At 44.2% G+C, this 23,093-nt stretch overlaps 1 protein-coding gene across 3 annotated transcripts in view; it reads left to right on the top strand.

Moving 5' to 3' along the window:
- LOC106579170 (carnitine O-palmitoyltransferase 1, liver isoform) overlaps positions 1-23,093 on the top strand; it is a 49,642-nt gene that overhangs the window by 13,340 nt on the left and 13,209 nt on the right. For all 3 annotated transcript variants that reach the window (XM_045702562.2, XM_045702561.2, XM_082965871.1), the window contains 7 exons: positions 13,893-14,035; positions 17,604-17,743; positions 17,970-18,141; positions 18,539-18,640; positions 19,767-19,904; positions 20,383-20,460; positions 22,278-22,385. In XM_045702562.2, the coding sequence (XP_045558518.1) occupies positions 13,895-14,035; positions 17,604-17,743; positions 17,970-18,141; positions 18,539-18,640; positions 19,767-19,904; positions 20,383-20,460; positions 22,278-22,385 (879 nt within the window). In that variant the 5' untranslated portion in view covers positions 13,893-13,894. The remainder of the gene's footprint in view (positions 1-13,892; positions 14,036-17,603; positions 17,744-17,969; positions 18,142-18,538; positions 18,641-19,766; positions 19,905-20,382; positions 20,461-22,277; positions 22,386-23,093) is intronic.

The following is a 23,093-nucleotide window of genomic DNA, read 5'->3' as shown; positions in this document are numbered from 1 at the left end:
TTAAAACAATGTCCCTTAGATCTCTCATTGAATAAACGTGACTAAGATATGGAAGGTTACAGTGCTATCACAATAGATGGTCTCATGCCTGCTGCTTTCAGTGCCACCAAACTGATATCGGTGATGAATTGAACCCGAGCCAACGTTTCCTAGTGTTGAAACCCTCCGTGTGCTGGCAGTCAGTGCTGAGCTAAACAGAAGGTGTTTTTCTTAGGGCGGGTTGGCACTCACAAAGGGCTGCAGTGAAGTGATCAGAGCTGAAATTCACTGCTGTTAGTCCCTGGCATGGACACTCACTGCTGCATATGCCAGCTCTCTCCTATAGAACAGCAAGTTGGTTGAAATTTTACACATTTTGCCAGCGACTTTAAACAAAAAAAATGTCACTGGCCTGGGGCAATTTTATAACTAATTTCATGTATCTACACATTTTGCCTTAGGGTGGAGACAAATGTTGGACGTTTTTAATATTTGATCAATGTTCCTGGTCCTATGGGCCCTGGTCAAGTAGTGCACTATAGGGAGTAGCGTGAGGTGAGGGAATGAAAGGCGTGGGGGAGGTGTGAGTTTGGAGAATTAATAGATACTGAATGTGACCTATAGGAATGTTTGTCAATGTTCCCTAGGCCATTATCGGTATTTGTGGAGAGCAAAATCAATCCCTTTGGTGGAAAAACGGTGTTCAGCTCAGAAGAGACACTCGTTCCACCACGTCAGTCAACATCCCCATCAACTTTTGTAGCATGTCTGAGTCTAGCCAATGTCCACTACGGCGATGGCCTTTGACAAAATGACAGCTCACTCATTTATATTTTGTGATATCCAATTGGTACTTTAGTCTTGTCCCATCGCTGCAACTCCCGTACGGTCTCGGGAGAGGCAAAGGTCGAGACCCATGCGTCCTCCGAAACACTCCCCCGCCATGCCGCACTGCTTCTTGACACACTGCTCGCTTAACCCGGAAGCCAGCTGCACCAATGTGTCAGAAGACACTGTACAGCTGGCAACTGAAGTCAGCGTGCATGCAGCCATAAGGAGTCGCTTGAGCGTGACGGGACAAGGACAACCCAGCCGGCCAAACCTTCCCCTAACCCGGACGACGCTGGGCCAAATGTGTGCTGCCTCATGGGTGTCAAGGTCGCAACCGGCTGCGACACAGCCCGGGATGGAACCTGGATCTGTAGTAACGCCTCTAGCACTGCGACGCGTTGCCTTAGACCACTGTGCCACTCGGGAGGCCCCAGAACTTTCAAGTTTTGTCACGTGCACAAATACAGTGAGATGCCTTTCTTGCAAGCTCTTTCACATCAATGCGGTAATCAATACCCGTGGTACTATAAAGTAGAGCAAAAACACACAAATAATAGAAATAAGAAGTACACAAGAAGGAAATTAAGCTATATACAGGGTCTGTGCCAATGCCATATGTGACCAACCGGCTCAATTCGGTCTTATGTAGCAAAATTTGAAATCGTTTTTTTACATTGGATAAAGTAGAAACTCTGAGCTAGAAAATGGCATATCGCACACCACAGTTGAAGAACAATGGGGAAAGTAATTCTGCTTTGGAAGTTGATAAACTTGTAAACCTGCTTTTGAGAAAATGTCCCTTGAATGTTTTGGTTGACCTACTGGAGAGCTCTTCTTTGTCTATAACGTTCTGTATCGTTCACACCCTCTTAAGGTTTAGCTCCACTACTCTATTTAAGGATTGACACGTGGGGCTCCCGAGTGGCGCTGCGCTGGAGGCATCACTACAGACACCCTGGTTCAAATCCAGCCGTGATTGGGAGTCCCATAGGGCGGCGCACAATTGGCCCAGCGTTGTCCGGGTTTGACCGGTGTAGGCCGTCATTGTAAATAAGAATTTGTTCTTAACTGACTTGCCTAGTGAAATAAACCGAGTGAGTACGGTGGTGTACTAAACAACCAAAGATTTCAAGACTAAAGGCTGGTTGTCACAGTGACATGAACATTGTGCAACGGTTAGTCGAGATAATAGATGCAGTGCTTTAGAATGCTGCGCCACTCGGCAGCCCAATAGTACTACACAGATCATATATGTGACGTTAGCTAGTGAGCCGGCCAACAGTACACTTTAACTTTCTGACAAAGTTAGAAACGTATAATATCTGAATGTAGTTGGCTAGACTCTCTTACCCGTATACATGGATGAACGCTTATCCCTCTGTCACGGATGCCATGGTTGCCCTTAGTTTGAAAATAAAATCCGGAGACGGGTGCTCTATACAACAGCCTTTGTTCTCTTTTTGACTACCTCCGCGTAATCAAACGCCTGCATTTTCTCCATCACCTTAGCTATCGTACTGTGCTTCTACCGGGCATTCAACTGATTTCAAAACTCAGTCCTCTAGAAAGTGGAGAGCAGTAGCAACATCACAGTTCTTTGTGATATCTTAAAAAAAAAAAAGGATTACCTATACATACAGAGCAGCTCATGTTTATAGACCGACGTGTGCTACATGAAAGTTCACGTTCCAGAAGGCATTTATGGCCAAAAAAAGCATTCTGATAAAGAATGTGATGTTTGCGTTCAATTGCCTCACCTGTGAAGTAGTGATGTGCTACTTACGCCTAGTTTCCTGTGTCACATATTTGCGATGTGCAGGGGATACTGGAGTGGTAGAGGTAGATATGTATAGAGGTAAGGTGACTAGGCATCCGATAAATGGAGTAGCAGCAGCGTGTCTGAGCCAATGAAGTGAGTGTGCCTAGTCAGTGCCAAAACAAAAGGGTCGATGCAGATGGTCCGTGTAGCCATTTTGTTAGCTATGTAGCAGTCTAATGGCTTGGGGATAGAAACTGTTCAGGAGCCTGTTGGTGTCAGACTTGTTGCTCTGGTACCGCTTCTTGGCCTAACTTTCACACCGCACACTACCTAGCATGCTATTGGCTTGGGCGACGCTGGCGTGCCAAAGTGACCGTAAGCAAGGGACAGGTGTTCACATGATCCCCATAATGGATTGGTGCTATCATTTTGGCCTTGATTTCAGCCAATTCAATCGCTTATCTGAGAATAGCGTGGCGTTTCCATTGGATGAACCAGCCGTCAGTCATTGCGCCACACAGTCCTGCCCAACCCATCTGTAGGCATTAATCTCCTATTTAGCAGCTGAGGCTGCTTGAATGCCCATCCTGAACCGGTTTAGCTTTGAAGAGCAAAGGAAACACTTTTTTATTTTTATGTCTGTCTGGTCAGTCTGCCTTTAGTGATGGATGGGCAATACTTACTGTATTAAAGGGATGGGCAACTTCGGGATTTGGGGTAATTTCCTACTTACCCATAGTCAGAGGAACTCGGACGCCATTATTATGTCTCTGCATGCAGTTTGAAGTTCAAGGTAACATATCGTTAGCTTAGTGCAATTGCTGGTAGTCAGCGTTGACTACTAGCCAGCTCCTCTCGAGCAGAGATATGGACTTAACAACTCAGGTTGGTCATTTATCAATATTTTTGAAATTGGTGGAGCGGTGGCTAGGTCAGAGGGACTGGTGGTGCAACGGCGGGATATGGCAACCGATGTTGAGTGTTTCTGCTACACAGTGGGACTTCATACTGCAGTTGATTGGGAGGGATGGATATCTCGGGCGAAGAAAGCGGCGCACCCAGTGACTAACAAACCAGACTTTTCTGCACTCCTCAATCATTGAGTTAGAGACATTCTTCCATGTCCCAAAAATAAACTGAAAAAGCAACCCAGACATGCCGGACCGAATGGACAGGTGTATATCGAGTAAGTTATATTCTTCTTGTCCTAGCACACGTAACAAAATGATATATTGATAACTTTTGTATTTATAATTGCACTCTGATCAAATTAAAAACAGTTTCTTGTTATTAGATGTATTTGTTTCTAGCTACTTATATGTTCTGTCAATGCAGGCTGCTGTTGGAGTGGGTACTGAAGGAAGAGGGACTGGGCCGAGGGAACAGAAGTCTTCCTGTCATGTGTTTGTACCATTTGTCGCAAATATCGCTCGCCGACAGGAGTTTCCGTGGGATTCTAAGGAGGCGGAGGATGTGATGGGCATGTTGTAATTTCACCAATCATTCAGCTTCACAGCCAGACGGTGTCTAACCATTTTATTTTATGTTCGTACTCTTTTTATTTTTGCATTGTTGAAGGAACCTGCAAGTTAGCACTTCATTGTATACCATGCGTTTTCTGTACATATGACTAAAACTTTAAACAATTTCAAGTCACACTAAATGCTTTTTGAAGTGAACCAGTATGTTATAATTCTGTCATCAGTAATAAATACTTTTTGAAGTGAACCAGTACATTGTGTTTTGTTACAGTTCTGTCATCACAGTAAAATGCCATTTGCACCAGTGACATCTTTTGTCACTATCCACTATAAGTGATTAATTACAGTATGCCACATGAGATGTAGTTATGTATAAAATAAAGCAGTCAGATCATTGTATCAGTAAAATTTGAGTACTTTAGGTATTTGGTTTATTGGTCAAATGCACATATTTAGCAGAGGTTATTGCGGGTGTAGCAAAATGCTTGTGTTCCTAGCTCCAACAGTGCAGTAGTGTCTTATAATACACACATTGAAAATAATAGAATTAAGAAATAAATAGAATTAAGAAATAAATAATCAGGATGAGCAATGTTGGAGTGGCTTTGACTAGAATAGTGTATACATATGAAATTAGTAAAACGGTATGTAAACATTATTAAAGTGACCAATGATTCCATGTCTGTATGCAGGGCAGGGTTGAGTAACCAGATGGTAGCTGGCTAGTGATGGCTATTTGACAGCTGTTTTTCCCAGCTTTGATGCACCTCTACTGAACTCGCCTTCTGGATGATAGCGGAGTGAACAGGCTGTGGCTCGGGTGGTTGATGTCCTTGATCGTTTTGGCCTTCCTGTGACATCGAGTGCAGTAGGTGTCCTGGAGGGCAGGTAGTTTGCCCCCGGTAATGCGTTTGGCAGACCACACCACCCTCTGGAGAGCACTGCGGTTGCGGGTGGTGCACTTGCTGTACCAGGTGGTGATATAGCCCGACAGGATGCTCTCAATGGTGCATCTGTAAAATTTGTGAGGGTCTTAGGGGCCCAGCGAAATTATTTTAACCTCCTAAGGTTGAAAAGGCGCTGTTGAACCACCTTCACCACACTATCTGTGTGGGTGGACCATTTCAGATTGTCAGTGATGTGTACGCCGAGGAACTTGAAGCCTTTCACCTTCTCTACTGCGGCCCCGTCGACGTGGAGAAGACCCATCAAAACATGGTCTTCAGTTGATGAACCAGCAAAGATGACAATTATTGATTTTGTTTACAACAATACAGATTGCTGCACATAATGTACCCTCCACAATATAGACAAGGCATTCACACAATTCACATTAATTCAAACTCAAATATACTTAAACTTAAATAAAATAGGTATGGCGGTGCTGTTATGTACACTAGTAGCCTACAGTGAATGGATTTTGATAAAATGCTACAGATAGTGCTAATGACCTAGAGGCTACAGATACAGTGTGCTAATGACCAGAGGCTAACAAATTGTTACATTGGAGTGTGTTTGTGTTCGGTAGTAGTGCAAAGAGGACCATGTTCATGGATACGGTGGGGGGTCAGAATAGCCCTCAAGTGTCTCTGCAATGACCACCTTCATTCTGGGTTTTAGGATGGGGGGGCTTTGTTGACAGTTTTCCAATGCATCTCTGCAGGACACGCTCCATCAGGTCATTCCTGAATCTTTGACTGGTCGGGTGATATCGCCCGGGCAATCTATTGTTTTGGGTAGACAACGTTGAATCCTGGAGTGCCTGGAAAGAGGAGAGCATAAACCTGTGAATACCATGTTGCAGTACATATAGAAAGAACATACAGTGAGGGAAAGAAGTATTGGGTCCCCTGCTGATTTTGTACGTTTGCCCACTGACAAAGAAATTATCAATCTATAATTTTAATGGTAGGTTTATTTGAACAGTGAGAGACAGAATAACAAAAATCCAGAAAAACGCATGTCAAAAATGTTAAATTGATTTGCATTTTAATGAGGGAAATAAGTATACTGCTCAAAAAGATAAAGGGAACACTTAAACAACACATCCTAGATCTGAATGAAAGAAATAATCATATTAAATACTTTTTTATTTACATAGTTGAATGTGCTGACAACAAAATCACACAAAAATAATCAATGGAAATCCAATTTATCAACCCATGGAGGTCTGGATTTGGAGTCACACTCAAAATTAAAGTGGAAAACCACACTACAGGCTGATCCAACTTTGATGTAATGTCCTTAAAACAAGTCAAAATGAGGCTCAGTAGTGTGTGTGGCCTCCATGTGCCTGTATGACCTCCCTACAATGCCTGGGCATGCTCCTGATGAGGTGGCGGATGGTCTCCTGAGGGATCTCTTCCCAGACCTGGACTAAAGCATCTGCCAACTCCTGGACAGTCTGTGGTGCAACATTGCGTTGGTGGATGGAGCGAGACATGATGTCCCAGATGTGGTCAATTGGATTCAGGTCTGGGGAACGGGCGGGCCAGTCCATAGCATCAATGCCTTCCTCTTGCAGGAACTGCTGACACACTCCAGCCACATGAGGTCTAGCATTGTCTTGCATTAGGAGGAACCCAGGGCCAACCGCACCAGCATATGGTCTCACAAGGGGTCTAAGGCTCTCATCTCGGTACCTAATGGCAGTCAGGCTACCTCTGGCGAGCACATGGAGGGCTGTGCGGCCCCCCAAAGAAATGCCACCCCACACCATGACTGACCCACCGTCAATCCGGTCATGCTGGAGGATGTTGCAGGCAGCAGAACGTTCTCCACGGCGTCTCCAGGCTCTGTCACGTCTGTCACATGCTCAGTGTGAACCTGCTTTCATCTGTGAAGAGCACAGGGTGCCAGTGGCGAATTTGCCAATCTTGGTGTTCTCTGGCAAATGCCAAACGTCCTGCACGGTGTTGGGCTGTAAGCACAACCCCCACCTGTGGACGTCGGGCCCTCATACCACCCTCATGGAGTCTGTTTCTGACCGTTTGAGCAGACACATGCACATTTGTGGCCTGCTGGAGGTCAGTGCTCCTCCTTGCACAAAGGTGGAGGTAGCGGTCCTGCTGCTGGGTTGTTGCCCTCCTACGACCTCCTCCACGTCTCCTGATGTACTGGCCTGTCTCCTGGTAGCGCCTCCATGCTCTGGACACTACGCTGACAGACACAGCAAACCTTCTTGCCACAGCTCGCATTGATGTGCCATCCTGGATGAGCTGCACTACCTGAGCCACTTGTGTGGGTTGTAGACTCCGTCTCATGCTACCACTAGAGTGAAAGCACCGCCAGCATTCAAAAGTGACCAAAACATCAGCCAGGAAGCATAGGAACTGAGATGTGGTCTGTGGTCCCCACCTGCAGAACCACTCCTTTATTGGGGGTGTCTTGCTAATTGCCTATAATTTCCACCTGTTGTCTATTCCATTTGCACAACAGCATGTGCAATTTATTGTCAATCAGTGTTGCTTCCTAAGTGGACAGTTTGATTTCACAGAAGTGTGATTGACTTGGAGTTACATTGTGTTGTTTAAGTGTTCCCTTTATTTTTTTGAGCAGTGTATTTGATCCCCTCTCAATCAGAAAGATTTCTGCCTCCCAGCTGTCTTTTATACAGGTAACAAGCTGAGATTAGGAGCACACTCTTAAAGGGAGTGCTCCTAATCTCAGTTTGTTACCTGTATAAAAGACACCTGTCCACAGAAGTAATCAATCAGATTCCAAACTCTCCACCATGGCCAAGACCAAAGAGCTCTCCAAGGATGTCAGGGACAAGATTGTAGACCTACACAAGGCTGGAATGGGCTACAAGACCATCGCCAAGCAGCTTGGTGAGAAGGTGACAACAGTTGGTGCGATTATTCGCAAATGGAAGAAACACAAAAGAACTGTCAATCTCCCTCGGCCTGGGGCTCCATGCAAGATCTTACCTCGTGGAGTTGCAATGATCATAAGAACGGTGAGGAATCAGCCCAGAGCTACACGGGAGGATCTTGTCAATGATCTCAAGGCAGCTGGGATCATAGTCACCAAGAAAACAATTGGTAACACACTACGCCGTGAAGGACTGAAATCCTGCAGCGCCCGCACGTGTCCATATACTTTTGGTCATGTTGTGTATGTGGGCTAGCTCGCTACTTGCTAACGTAAGCTTGCTAATAGTTGAAAATGATATTGCTTTGGACGTGCAATGGCTGTCTGTGTTCTTCTCACACTTCGCTTACTTTATCTAGCGAACAAACTTGTTCAAAACTGCAGCTGTGTCAATGGGCCAGCTGTGTTGACACTTGCCATACCCTATTCTTCCTCCCACTGTCACAAGCGGATGAATGAAATGCATAGTTCGGAGACTATAATCAAAATATTATAATTTCAGATACACTTGTGAAGAATACTTAAAAGTACAAAGTGCTAACCACCCAGCTTTGGAGTAGTTAAATGTCAATTTCTCTGCTTTTGAGAGGAGCTGGCTAGTAGTTACAGGAGACTTCCAGCAATTGCGCTAAGCTAACGATATGCTACCTTCATTCAAACTGCACGCAGAGACATGCAAATGGTATTCCATTGAAGTATCCCTTTAAAAACAGCAGTTGGGCGATTCTTACCCAAATTGCCGTGGGGGTGCACTGACTGACACAGATGAGACCAGAGACCGAATGATAACAGTATTATACAGTGTTTCTTTGAGTGAGACTCTCTTCAATGGTATTGATCTCTGTTTCCAGAGCACACATGCATATAGCCTACTTTTAGTACTACTTCACTATTGACAGTGTATTCTGAAAGTTTTAAGACCCCTTGACTTTTTCCACATTTTGTTACGTTACAGCCTTATTCTTAAATGTATTAAATTGTGCCCCCCCCCCCCCCCAAAAAAAAAAAAAAATAATCTGCACACAATATCCCATAATGACAAAGCAAAGACCGGTTCTTAGACATTTTTGCCAATGTATACAAAAAAAACTGAAATATCAAATTTTATTGGTCACATACACATTACACATTATACATACACGCTATTTTCTAGTCTCTCCAGTGATGTTAGATCAGGTTCAAGTCCGGAGTCTGGCTGGGCCACTCAAGGACCACTCCTGCGTTGTCTTTTTGGAAGGTGAACCTTCACCCCAGTCTGAGGTCCTGAGCGCTCCAGAGCGCTCTTCATCAAGGATCTGTCTGTACTTTGCTCCGTTCATCTTTCCCACGATCCTGACTAGTCTCCCAGTCCCTGCCACTGAAAAACATCCCCACAGCATGATGCTGCCGCCACAATGCTTCACCGTAGGGATGGTGCCAGGTTTCCTCCAGATGTGACGCTTGGCATTCAGGGCAAAAGTTCAATCTTGGTTTCATCAGACCAGAGAATCTTGTTTCTCATGGTCTGAGAGTCGTTTAGGTGCCTCTATTCCTATAACCCTGGTCAATCAATGTTGAGAGGTGCTGTTTCTATGGAGATTGAAATGGAAAGACTCAAATACACCATGAAAACCTGAACAGATATTTTTGGGGGAGGGTAGATATTCAAATTCAGTCTGCTAGCTTTGTAAATGTGTGTGTGAAATTTTTTGTGTTCTGAAGATTTCATTGAGAAAAAAGCCATGTTACACACAAACCTGCAGCCACTAGCTGGCTTGTCAGTTGTCATTCGAAGTTGCCCACGGCGCGGTGACCGAGTTCTCTTGAGCATTGACCTCCTTTGACAATGTCCGTAATGACATTCATTCTAATCATGCTAAATTCTCAGAGTAAATGGTCTAACCTTTGAGCCATATATGGTAGAGACATATGGTCTGGATTATTGTTTTTTTCTGATGCAGTTCTCGAATGAGCGTTTTCATAAACATTGAATTAAATAATAATTTTAAGGGTGAACCCCTCCAACCCATGGGCCTAAACTAAGGGTGCTTCCCAAATGGCATTCTATTCCCTATCACTCAAATTCAAATCTGGACGTCAAAACCAGTTCCACTGTCTTTTTTCTTCTTCTCCCCATCTAACCAGGGACTGATTTAGACCTGGGACACCAGGTGGGTGCAATTAATTATCAGGTGGAACCAAAGTTCCCTTTAATATTTTTCGGCACAAATTTCAGGTCTTGAGGTCTTGAAGTGCGTTTACTGTGAACACTGAGGTTGTACCCGCTTTAATTTACTGTTTTTACAGTGGCTAATGTGGCTATTGATCATAATGTAGGCCTCCCAGAGTGGCCTACCATTAAAAAAAAAACGATGGAGAAAATAAATCACATAACATTTTAACATGGAAATAGGGTTTATATCATTCAGCCTACAGTAACAGCCAATGTGTGGTGTTTGATGCAGGCTTACATTCCATGAAACACGCAGGGCTTGACATTAACCTGTTTATCCACTTGTCCTTCAGACAAGGTGACTGAAAATGTTGTTTGATGCAAGAAACCACTTTACCAAATAAAATGAGTTATTATTCCCATACCATTCTTACAGAGAATCAGACAAGTTATGCTACCCTCTACCTATTAGCTACTTAGCTTCTTCAAGCCTGTCTCAAAATACAACACTGCCCCTTTAAGACAAAAAAAAAGCTCTTTACCTGACTCGCTTTTCAAAGAGGGCTTTGAAATGTACAGGTTTTGTGCTCTTGGAAGGAAGCTATCACTCCCACCTTGTTGGCTACAAATTAACTATAACTGGGTAAATAACTCACAAACTAGCAAAGAATATGAGTAAATGTGCACATGTGGCTACATGCATTTCTCGCTTCGATCTCAAAACAAGCGCATGATAACTGACAGCTCATGCTGTAAAACAGTCCAGTTCAAAGTGAATAGAACAAATCCATATATTGCAATGGTCTATTTGCATATAGGCCTACTGCAGTCTGATTTGTTTATGGCGCACCGGTCTGTGTAGAGTACGCGCCTGTCGATGCAATAGAATCGTACTCCGATGCGTTCTGTCTACAACATAGTTAGTTTTGCATATTAAGTCTTGCATAGTTTGTTTTGTTTCGGTATGTTGCATTGAAAGTGCCTAATATTGCGTTGACTCGATCACAATTCCCACAGTGAAGGGAAACGTTGATAGTGTTAACTAACGGGGAAAACTCTGAACTATACTCAACTTGTTAATCTTGTGCTTCTCTGCGCGGGCTGGTTTTTCTTCTGCACGCCAGTCCCTGGCGAGCTGCGCACCCGCAAGCCTCTTAGAGGGAACATTGGGTGTAACCCTTGCCCTATATGAATATGGGTCCTGAATATGCATGAATATGGGTCCTTCTCAAAAGTTGTGCACTATAAAGGGAATAGGGTGGCGTTTGGAACTCACACCAAGTGTCATCACATCTTAGGTAACAATGCAGCTCATCAGGAAATTCTCGTTTAGGTTTCACCTTGAAGACTGATGCAGGCTGCTAATACGTATTCAGGAATTGGGGTGGGAACATTGTGGTAATTGCCACGTGTAGCAGAGAAATGACAACAAATAACGCTGTCGGTGTAACTAGCTGTCATGCTAACCTTAGCTAGTCAATGAAAGTTATGTGAGCACCATTTCAGTTAAAGGTGCAATATGCAGACATCACTCTGCCATTTCCTGGCTGCTAAAATTCAAACAAACAATATTGTTTGTTCAGATGTTTGAAGCTGGTATACAAAACCGAAAGTAATAGATGCAAAAAATGAAACAACGGGAAGCATAGAAATGGCGCATATAGAACAGATTTACTGCTTTTTAGACTTGCTTTCAATTAGAAGACATATCTATAACTCACATTTCTATGTGAATTTGGTCAGGTCGCCCAAAAAGTGACATTGCAGCTTTAAGATGCTGTAAGTCAGGGGAAAATAATTATTTAAGAAAAAGACTACCAGCATACCTGTCAAGAGATGAGTCTCAGCTAAATCATGCCTATATAAGCTGTTGACATGTTGAAGTTTGTCTGCGTTTGGATAATTCCAGTGAAACTCTGTTGGATTCCAGACGTCATTAATATTTGGTCACAGACATGATCAAATAGCTATATTCGCTCTGTTATCATTTTGGCTAGCTAGCTATATATCAATGCATTATATAAATTGCGGCTGCGAATCCAGCATAGAAATACTGTAGAAGGAATATAAGCTACGGTTATATGTGTAGCCGAACTATGGAAGTAATGTGCAAGTTTATTTTGCCCAGGGCCATGCAAAACGAATCTGCCTAAATCCATTCTTCTTGCGGGGAGCGGGGCTCTAAAATGCAATCATATGATGCAATTTTACGATTTATAAAATTGCCTTATTTTAATGCAGATTTATGCTGATTTATAAACAGAGTTCCTCTGTGAAGATGAGAACCTTCCAGAAGGACAACCATCTCTGCAGCAGTCCATCAATCAGGCCTTTATGGTAGAGTGGCCAGACGGAAGCCACTCCTCAGGAGAAGGCACATGGCAGCCCTTTGGAGTTTGCCAAAGGGCACCTAAAGGACTCTGACCATGAGAAACAAGATTCTCTGGTCTGATGAAACCAGAATTGAACTCTTTGGCCTGAATGCCAAGCGTCACTTCTGGATGAAACCTACGGTGAAGCATGGTGGTGGCAGCATCGTGCTGTTGGGATGTTTTTCAGCGGCAGGGACTGCGAGAGTAGTCAGGATCGAGGGAAAGGTGAACGGCGCAAAGTACAGAGATCCTTGATGAAAACCTGCTCCAGAGCGCTCAGGACCTCAGATTAAGGTGAAGCTTCATCTTCCAGCAGGTCAATGACCTTAAGCAGACAGCCATGACAACACAGGAGTGGCTTTGAGACAAGTCTCTGTATGTCCTTGAATGGCCCAGCCAGAGCCCGAACATCTCTGGAGAGACCTGAAAATAGCTGTGCAGCAACGTTCCCCATCTAACCTGACAGAGCTTGAGAGGATCCGCAGAGAAGAATGGGAGAAACTCCCCAAATTACAGGTGTGCCAAGCTTGTAGCGTCAAACCCAAGAACACTCAAGGCTGTATTCGCTGTCAAAGGTGCTTCAACAAAGTACTGAGTGAAGGGCCTAAATACTTATGTAATATTTCATTTTTTTTAATAAGTTTGCACACATTTCTAAAAACCTGTTTTTGCTTTGTCGTTATGTGGTACTGTGTGGAGATTGATAGATGTTTTTAATAAAATCATTTTTAGAATAAGGCTGTAACATAACAAAATGTGGAAAAGGTCAAGGGGTCTGAGTACTTTCCGAATGCACTGTATAACATCCGATGACTTATTGACTTACATCATGGGTAAGCTCTGGCCATATTTCAGCTCCAAAAAGTGGATTTCTATTGATGTGGGTGTTTTTTAAAGAGATTTAAAATGTTTATTTTGCTTGACACTCGCCTGATGAGGCCTGTAGACCAGTGGTTCTCAAACGTTTCTTTAGGCACCCGCAGCCATTCCATGTAATTGAACTATTTAAGAGCTATTATATCTGATTATTATCAACTAATTATCAAGCTCCTGATTGGATGATCAGCTGAGCAAGTTAAGGACTACATCATCATTGTGAGACGTTTGGGAGCCCCCCCCAGGAGAGGTTTGAGAACCACTGTTGTAGACCATTTTAGCTAAGTAAACAAATTAGGCTAAACCATTTCCTCTCCTCGATTTAAACTCAGTATAGTTTTATTGATAATTGTGCATACACACGTGTAGGTTAAGGCGAAAGAGTTGTAGTTGGTATGGAAGATGGTCACTTAATATATATTTTTTTCCACCTCTCTCTTTCTCTTCTTTCTTTCTTTCTTTCTTTCTTTCTTTCTTTCTTTCTTTCTTTCTTTCTTTCTTTCTTTCTTTCTTTCTTTCTTTCTTTCTTTCTTTCTTTCTTTCTTTCTTTCTTTCGTACCTTTTTCCAGGCATGGCTGAAGCCCACCAGGCAGTGGCCTTCCAGTTCACGGTGACTCCGGAGGGCATCGACCTGCAGCTGTCCCACCAGGCCCTCACGGAGATCTACCTCTCAGGCCTGCGGTCCTGGAAAAAGAAGTTAATCCGCCTCAAGGTACTGGACATGCCCGAGGGCCTGTCTGTCTGTCTTTGATCTGTCTGGCTTTCTCTTTCTTTGGTGTATGTGTCTCTCTGGCTAGCCTGAATGTACATATTCCCAGACCAGCTTTCTGGGTTATCGCTGTTGGTCTTTATCGCCTGCTTATCTGTCTGTAAGGGGACAAATTGCTCTGACACGCTTAAACCTGACCTCCGATAAGTGCAGGGCCTAGGCTATCCCTTCAGACTATCTCTCCGGGTTGTCGCTGTCTATCTTAATTGCCTGCCTGTACACCTGTCTGTCTGCCTCCCTGTCCATCTATCTGTATGTGCACCTGTCTGCTCTACTGCACTACTACTTGACTACTACATTGTCTTCTGTTTGCATGTCTTAAGATTGGTCTGTCTTTGTCTTCCTCTCTATGCCTCCCTGTCTTCCTCTATGCCTCCCTGTCTTCCTCTCTATGCCTCCCTGTCTTCCTCTCTATGCCCCCCTGTCTTCCTCTCTATGCCCCCCTGTCTTCCTCTCTGTGCCTCCCTGTCTTCCTCTCTGTGCCCCCCTGTCTTCCTCTCTGTGCCCCCCTGTCTTCCTCTCTGTGCCCCCCTGTCTTCCTCTCTGTGCCCCCCTGTCTTCCTCTCTGTGCCCCCCTGTCTTCGTCGCTTTTTTCTCTCTGTCTGTCGGTTAGAATTACATCACATGGTTTCTGCACAACAGCCTCCATACGTCACTCTACTGTGACATACCTCGGCTGTGTATAATAATCATATCAGCACAAACGGCAGAAGGGGACATACTGCTCTGACACACTTAAACCTGACCTTTGCTGAACAGTATGTCATTTAACGTCACAGTGCTGCTGAACAGTATGTAATTTAATGTCACAGTGCTGCTGAACAGTATGTAATTTAACGTCACAGTGCTGCTGAACAGTATGTAATTTAATGTCACAGTGCTGCTGAACAGTATGTCATTTAACGTCACAGTGCTGCTGAACAGTATGTCGTTTAACGTCACAGTGCTGCTGAACAGTATGTCGTTTAATGTCACAGTGCTGCTGAACAGTATGTCGTTTAACGTCACAGTGCTGCTGAACAGTATGTCGTTTAATGTCACAGTGCTGCTGAACAGTATGTCATTTAATGTCACAGTGCTGCTGAACAGTATGTCGTTTAACGTCACAGTGCTGCTGAACAGTATGTCGTTTAATGTCACAGTGCTGCTGAACAGTATGTCGGTTAACGTCACAGTGCTGCTGAACAGTATGTCGTTTAATGTCACAGTGCTGCTGAACAGTATGTCGTTTAACGTCACAGTGCTGCTGAACAGTATGTCGTTTAATGTCACAGTGCTGCTGAACAGTATGTCGTTTAACGTCACAGTGCTGCTGAACAGTATGTCGTTTAACGTCACAGTGCTGCTGAACAGTATGTCGTTTAATGTCACAGTGCTGCTGAACAGTATGTCGGTTAATGTCACAGTGCTGCTGAACAGTATGCCGTTTAACGTCACAGTGCTGCTGAACAGTATGCCGTTTAACGTCACAGTGCTGCTGAACAGTATGTCGTTTAACGTCACAGTGCTGCTGAACAGTATGTCGTTTAACGTCACAGTGCTGCTGAACAGTATGTTGTTTAATGTCACAGTGCTGCTGAACAGTATGTCGTTTAACGTCACAGTGCTGCTGAACAGTATGTTGTTTAACGTCACAGTGCTGCTGAACAGTATGTCGTTTAACGTCACAGTGCTGCTGAACAGTATGTCGTTTAATGTCACAGTGCTGCTGAACAGTATGTCGGTTAATGTCACAGTGCTGCTGAACAGTATGTCGTTTAATGTCACAGTGCTGCTGAACAGTATGTCGTTTAACGTCACAGTGCTGCTGAACAGTATGTCGGTTAACGTCACAGTGCTGCTGAACAGTATGTCGGTTAATGTCACAGTGCTGCTGAACAGTATGTCTGTTAATGTCACAGTGCTGCTGAACAGTATGTCTGTTAATGTCACAGTGCTGCTGAACAGTATGTCGGTTAACGTCACAGTGCTGCTGAACAGTATGTCGTTTAACGTCACAGTGCTGCTGAACAGTATGTTGTTTAATGTCACAGTGCTGCTGAACAGTATGTCGTTTAACGTCACAGTGCTGCTGAACAGTATGTCGTTTAACGTCACAGTGCTGCTGAACAGTATGTCGTTTAACGTCACAGTGCTGCTGAACAGTATGTCGTTTAATGTCACAGTGCTGCTGAACAGTATGTCGGTTAATGTCACAGTGCTGCTGAACAGTATGTCGTTTAATGTCACAGTGCTGCTGAACAGTATGTCGTTTAACGTCACAGTGCTGCTGAACAGTATGTCGGTTAACGTCACAGTGCTGCTGAACAGTATGTCGGTTAATGTCACAGTGCTGCTGAACAGTATGTCTGTTAATGTCACAGTGCTGCTGAACAGTATGTCTGTTAATGTCACAGTGCTGCTGAACAGTATGTCGGTTAACGTCACAGTGCTGCTGAACAGTATGTCGGTTAACGTCACAGTGCTGCTGAACAGTATGTCGGTTAACGTCACAGTGCTGCTGAACAGTATGTCGGTTAATGTCACAGTGCTGCTGAACAGTATGTCTGTTAATGTCACAGTGCTGCTGAACAGTATGTCTGTTAATGTCACAGTGCTGCTGAACAGTATGTCGGTTAATGTCACAGTGCTGCTGAACAGTATGTCGTTTAATGTCACAGTGCTGCTGAACAGTATGTCGGTTAATGTCACAGTGCTGCTGAACAGTATGTCTGTTAATGTCACAGTGCTGCTGAACAGTATGTCTGTTAATGTCACAGTGCTGCTGAACAGTATGTCTGTTAATGTCACAGTGCTGCTGAACAGTATGTCTGTTAATGTCACAGTGCTGCTGAACAGTATGTCGTTTAATGTCACAGTGCTGCTGAACAGTATGTCGTTTAACCTCACTGTGCTGCTGAACAGTATGTCGTTTAATGTCACAGTGCTGCTGAACAGTATGTCTGTTAATGTCACAGTGCTGCTGAACAGTATGTCGTTTAATGTCACAGTGCTGCTGAACAGTAGAGAGCTGGAATATGAACGGCCAGCAGCGTCACATTTCTCTAATCTGTTTGGGTAAACATGACCTCCGGGTGACCACATTAGTAAACACACACCCACACTGTGTTTGTCACAACTCAATGCCGGCACGCATTCGTCCCTGTTCTGTTCTCCCCCGGTCTTAACTTTGGCTGTATCTCTGTCTGTCCCGTCACTCGTGCTGGAGATAAGCTTGGGGAGATTGTGGGCTTTTGCTTTTAAAACCAGGCCAAGGTACATAGTAGTAGCTGTGAAGAGCATTATCCAATACCCTCGTTGGATAATATGCCGTGTTGTCATGGCTGGGAAGTTCATTGGGTTTTGAATGGCTGTCATATTGGTCGTGTTTTATTAGGGCACGTAAAAGAAAAATAATACAAGTATTTTTTTTATATTTTTTTTTTTGTGAAGTCCCTCCCTTTTTCAGTTTGTTTTCCTCCCGTTGGGTGCTTTAATGACCAATCTCTTTTCCCCCCTAATTCCCCAACAGAACGGTGTGATAACAGGGGTGTACCCGGCCAGTCCCTCCTCCTGGCTGTTTGTGGTCATCGCCATCCTGGCCACCATGTACATGCGCTCCGACCCCTCCATGGGTCTCATCGCCAAGATCCAGGAGCATCTACCTGTCAGGTAGCTAGCACCAGACACCGACCAGACACAGACACTGCACTGTCTTCAAAGTCTGACAATATTGCTTAAAGACTGGTATTGAAATAAAATATTTCCCCCTTTTCTCAGATGTTCTCACCAAATCATTGAAATCCTTCTCTCTTTCTCTCACCCTGTCGCCCCCCCCCCCCCCCCCCCACCACCACCACTCTTTCATTCTCTAATGGAATGAACCCCTCCCTCCCAGTCAGTCTCTGAGTGCCCAGTGTCAGACGGTGGTGTCGGCGGTGCTGTTCAGCACGCTGCTCTGGTTCTCCCTCATCTTCACCATGCGCATGTGCCTCAAGCAGCTGCTGTCCTACCACCACTGGATGTTCGAGCAGCGCGGCAAGATGTCCAACACCACCAAAGTCTGGGTGGTCAGTACAAACCCCCCCACCGTTCCTTACCTCCTTACTGTCGCCAACAATTGAAAATCAAATCATTGTGTCTGTCATATGCACAGAATACGGCGTAGTGTACATCGTACAATGAAATGTTTACTTGCAAGCTCAAGCTCTCCTCTCAATTTTTTTTTTTGGGGGGGGGGGGGGGGTTAAATGATCTTTTTACCTCCATTGCAATCAGTGTAAAAAGTGATTGGATAGATTGGAAAGAATCACCCTGCTAGCTAGATTTAAAATCTGTAGCATTTCAAGGTGGTCGTAGGAGAGCTGCATTTAGCCCCACCCCTGGGACTCGGGCTGACTGTGTGTGTGTGTGTGTGTGTGTGTGTGTGTGTGTGTGTGTGTGTGTGTGTGTGTGTGTGTGTTACAGGCGCTGGTGAGGATATTCTCGGGCAGACAGCCTCTCCTCTACAGCTACCAGGGTTCTCTGCCAAACCAGCCAGTGCCGGCCGTCAAAGACACGGTCAAGAGGGTGAGACACTCTTCAATTCAATCTTTATTGTCCCAATAGGGAAATACATTTCGACAAAAGATGCAGCATATCCGCTCACCAGATATTCACGCTTGACAAAGACTAACCCAACGTAGCATTGAAAGGCCTGAAGCTATCTCCCCTACGTACTGGTCTTGACCAGGAGAAAAAGGGAGGTTCTCTTTTTTGCACTGTTCAACCAATCCCGTAAATGTGGAGGAGGAGTTAAGATGGAGTGGTGCTTTGTTAACGTCCAAAAGTGGGAAGTCGCGTCACAGGCTCTCTTTCCATTTCCCCTGAAACCCAGAACTTTCGGTTGTTGGGGACTCTGCAGAGGCTAGACAAAGACACACGCAGGTTGGAAGTTTCCGCCATCTCCCTCCGCTCGCTTGCTTTCTCTCTACCTCTCTCTCTCTCCACCTCTCTCTACATCTCTCTGCTTCTCTACCTCTCTCTCCACCTCTCTACCTCTTTCTACATCTCTCTCTCTCTCTCTCTCTCTCTCTACATCTCTCTCTCTCTACATCTCTCTCTCTACATCTCTCTCTCTACATCTCTCTACATCTCGCTCTCTCTACATCGCTCTCTCGCTACATCTCTCTCTCTCTCTCGCTACATCTCTCTCTCTCTCTCTCTCGCTACATCTCTCTCTCTCGCTACATCTCTCTCGCTACATCTCTCTCTCTCTCGCTACATCTCTCTCTCTCGCTACATCTCTCTCTCTCTCTCGCTACATCTCTCTCTCTCTCGCTACATCTCTCTCTCTCTCGCTACATCTCTCTCTCTCTCGCTACATCTCTCTCTCTCTCGCTACATCTCTCTCTCGCTACATCGCTCTCGCTACATCTCTCTCGCTACATCTTTCTCTCTCGCTACATCTCTCTCTCTCGCTACATCTCTCTCCACCTCTCTCTCTGTCTACCTCTCTTTGCCTCTCCCTCAGTATTACTGAACCTCTAACACTCCATTGTACCTCCATCACACGTTAGCTCCATTCCCTCTGTGTATTCTGTATTCTGTTTTGTTGTATGTGGGATAATGTTCTGTGTCAACTGCATAACGTTATAATGATGTATTTTATAGAATATTGTTCTGTGTTTGTTCTTCTCTCTCTGTTTCTCTGCAGTACCTGGAGTCGGTGCGGCCGCTGATGACCCCTGATGAGTTTGAACGCATGACGTCGCTGGCCACTCAGTTTGAGAGCAGCCTGGGGAACCGGCTACAGTGGTACCTCAAACTGAAGGCTCTCTGGGCTTCCAACTACGTAAGTAACCCCTTATATGTAGACTTTGGCTATGGCTGTGTCCAAACACGTCACGAGCTGTCACATCCTTGCTTCCTCTGGCCTTCCTTATTGGAGGAGGTCCAATGGAGGATTCTTGGTTCCTCTCCTCCAATGAGCTTTAAGAGAACAGGAGGTGAGACAAGAAAGGCGTTATGCACACGTAGAAATGACCTATTTTAATTTAATTGTCGGAGCGCATTAAAAATCCCATGAACAATGTAGATCTTTGTCGGAGGCCATTTTGAATTATTCATTGTAATAGGGGCTGTGGCCCTGGCCAGGATGTTGCGTGGTTGTGTCACAGAGGATTTGTATGGGGTGTATTCATTAGGGCACTTCGTAACGGATCAAGAAAACAACCATTTCTTATTGGACAACTTCAGATAGTACCTACCTTCCCGTTGTCCATTTTTTGTCTACTGAACACGACCCTGGGGGTGTGTTTTTCCCCTTTTAGGTGAGCGACTGGTGGGAGGAGTACATCTACCTGAGAGGACGGAGCCCTATCATGGTCAACAGCAACTACTACGGCATGGTACGTATCAACAAATCATCGACTACTCCCCACGTTCTGTTTTCTAATAGCGGAGGTGTGTTCAGTGAGGTGAAACGTTCACAACGTTGCAGGTAGAAATGTAACAAATAGAGCAAACAAGATTCCCTATTCTACTTGAACGATGACCATGGTTTGGTCCATTTAACCTTTAACCCAACAAATGGGTGTGATCATTCTACAGTGGTCCCTGCATCGTACGCTCAAACCGGTTTGATTAGAACGTCCAGTTTTGATTGAGGCAACAGTCAGCATTTGAGCTAGCCACACTGTTTTTACACAGAAACATTTTAAACAAACACAGTCCTTACAAAGTTATGTCCTGAATGTGACAAGTTTATTTTTGGATACAGTGTTCAGACATTCACAGAAGTAGCAACAGCATAACACAATCATCCAAACCGGAAAATGTAAGCTACATTAGTCCTAGCGCTAACTGAGGAAATATTGATGTAACACAAGCGGTCATACTATTTATAATAGTATGACAGCTATTACTATTTATAATTCATCATATCACGGTTGAGCTCAACATTGATCGAAAAAATGTAGTAAAACACTTTCTAGAAATCAAAAGTAATCCGACGATGGGTAGTTTGTGCGCGCCGCCATATTTGTTTTTCGCGTCAACCAAAGATAATAAGAGGAGACAAGATGAGTTTGATCTGTTTGCAGTATGCATGTTGAAGGGGGTGTGTCGTTTACGCTCATTCACTTCCCTTCATTCACTTCTGGAAGTTTACCCGAAAGATGAGTGAACCATTCCTTTACCTCATTATAACATCTTTGGTCTGATAGACGTTTACGTGACACCCAGAATGCATTGAATAATGTCAACAAACATGGCGCCACACATAGCTGGCAAATAGCTTAGCATTAGCTCATTATAATCAGTACAACCTTCAAAAAAATATTTTGCACACATCATAGGTGTCCATTACAATCTATGCAATAATCGGAATGCATTATTTGTCACCAGTACTTGAAAACATGTGAATAAAACTGTAAATACATTATGCTCCATACATACATACTTAATGCTACAGTAGAAACGACAACACGATATACAGAAAATAAGGCACTTACAATGATAGGAACACACACATGTCCAAAGTTTTTATTTATAAGGAAAACAAGAATGGAGGCAATGTGAGCGCTAGCCAGAAAATGTGCCGGGTCGTGCAAGACTGCGCAAATGTCTGCATACTTGATGTGCGGAAGAAATGGGGAAGGGCTCACCTCGATGAGGGAAGTTTGTCCGGTTCCGTGAAGCCTCAATCATAAATTGTCCACAACACTGAAATGGGCTATTTCTATGTGAATTAATGAGGCGAAACAACCCTCAATTCAAACTGTTGTTAGACAATACAACTTGTTAGAAAATAATTTGAAATTGACAAGTTGAAACACAGCCTATAGATAATTCGCAGGCAGCGCGTGTTAACTGTCCTGTTGCATAACAGTCACATTTTGGAACAGTGAGTGCATTCTGACATCAAGTGCATAAAACAACTCAGGCTGGTGTGACCGTTAGAGATATTTGGAACTCGCGTATGGAAAGGTTAAACAACATATCTATTTCTCTATGGGTGACATTTTGGAAGTATAACAGCGGCCCTACGGTCCAAAAGCACTTGATAAACTTGAAATACTCTCAAATAAATCATTGCCACCTTTCGTGGAAAAGGGGAAGGCGTTTCACATACTAATAGTATTTTCTGGTTTGCCACTTAGCAATGCTGATTTGCGTTGTCAAAATGGCGCCTCCTCCCTCTCTCACACGCACTCTCTCTCCCCAGGACTTCTTGTATGTGACGCCCACCCCCATCCAGGCTGCCAGAGCAGGCAACACCCTTCATGCCTTCCTCATGTACCGCAGGAAGCTCAACAGAGAGGAGCTCAAGCCTGTGAGTTCAACAACCAGTCAACCTCCACCATTAACGTGTGATAGGGGCTGGAGTTTAACCTGGGCCATATTCATTAGGGCACGCAATGGAACAAGTTTTAAACCATTATACAATATATATATTTTTTGAAAGTCCAGATAGCCCTCCCTATTTCTGTTTTCATCCATTTGATGCCCAATAAAAAACTATTGAGGCCTATGCATGAAAATACCATTGGCCTTTGAACATAATGTGTTGTTCAGTGAATACCATGTATAATTAATGAAAGTACTGCCTCTGGCTGCTGTGTGATCACGATAGGTTTGGTGCACCAATCAGCAAGCTTTATTTGACACATCAAAACTAGGGGGTGTGCCGAGTAGTCGGACAAAAGAGGTATCGTAACGGATATGGGCAATTTTCTGGTTATGATTATGATGCGAGTATTTTTATTTTTTAAATATCCTTAATCAGAATATATATATTTTTTGAGTGCCAGCAAGCATCTTTCTCATGTCAGTTAGTCACAGAGTTTCTAAATCATACTGTACTGTCTTTGAGTCAGTCACGTGCGTGGTCTAAATAACAACTGGCTAGTTTGCCTGTCTGTAAAGATAAGGGCAGGCTGTATGCTGATCCTGCTGCTCTGATTGCATAGAATGAAGCTGTAATTTCACCTGATCACTTTTCCTCGCATGTTTTCGGTCTGGTCATTTAGATTGCTGCTGC

This window comes from Salmo salar, chromosome 19 (genome assembly GCF_965601325.2).
Source record: "Salmo salar chromosome 19, fSalSal1, whole genome shotgun sequence".
In the NCBI taxonomy this organism is placed as follows: Eukaryota; Metazoa; Chordata; class Actinopteri; order Salmoniformes; family Salmonidae; genus Salmo; species Salmo salar.
This window is presented reverse-complemented; position numbering and strand designations above follow the sequence as displayed.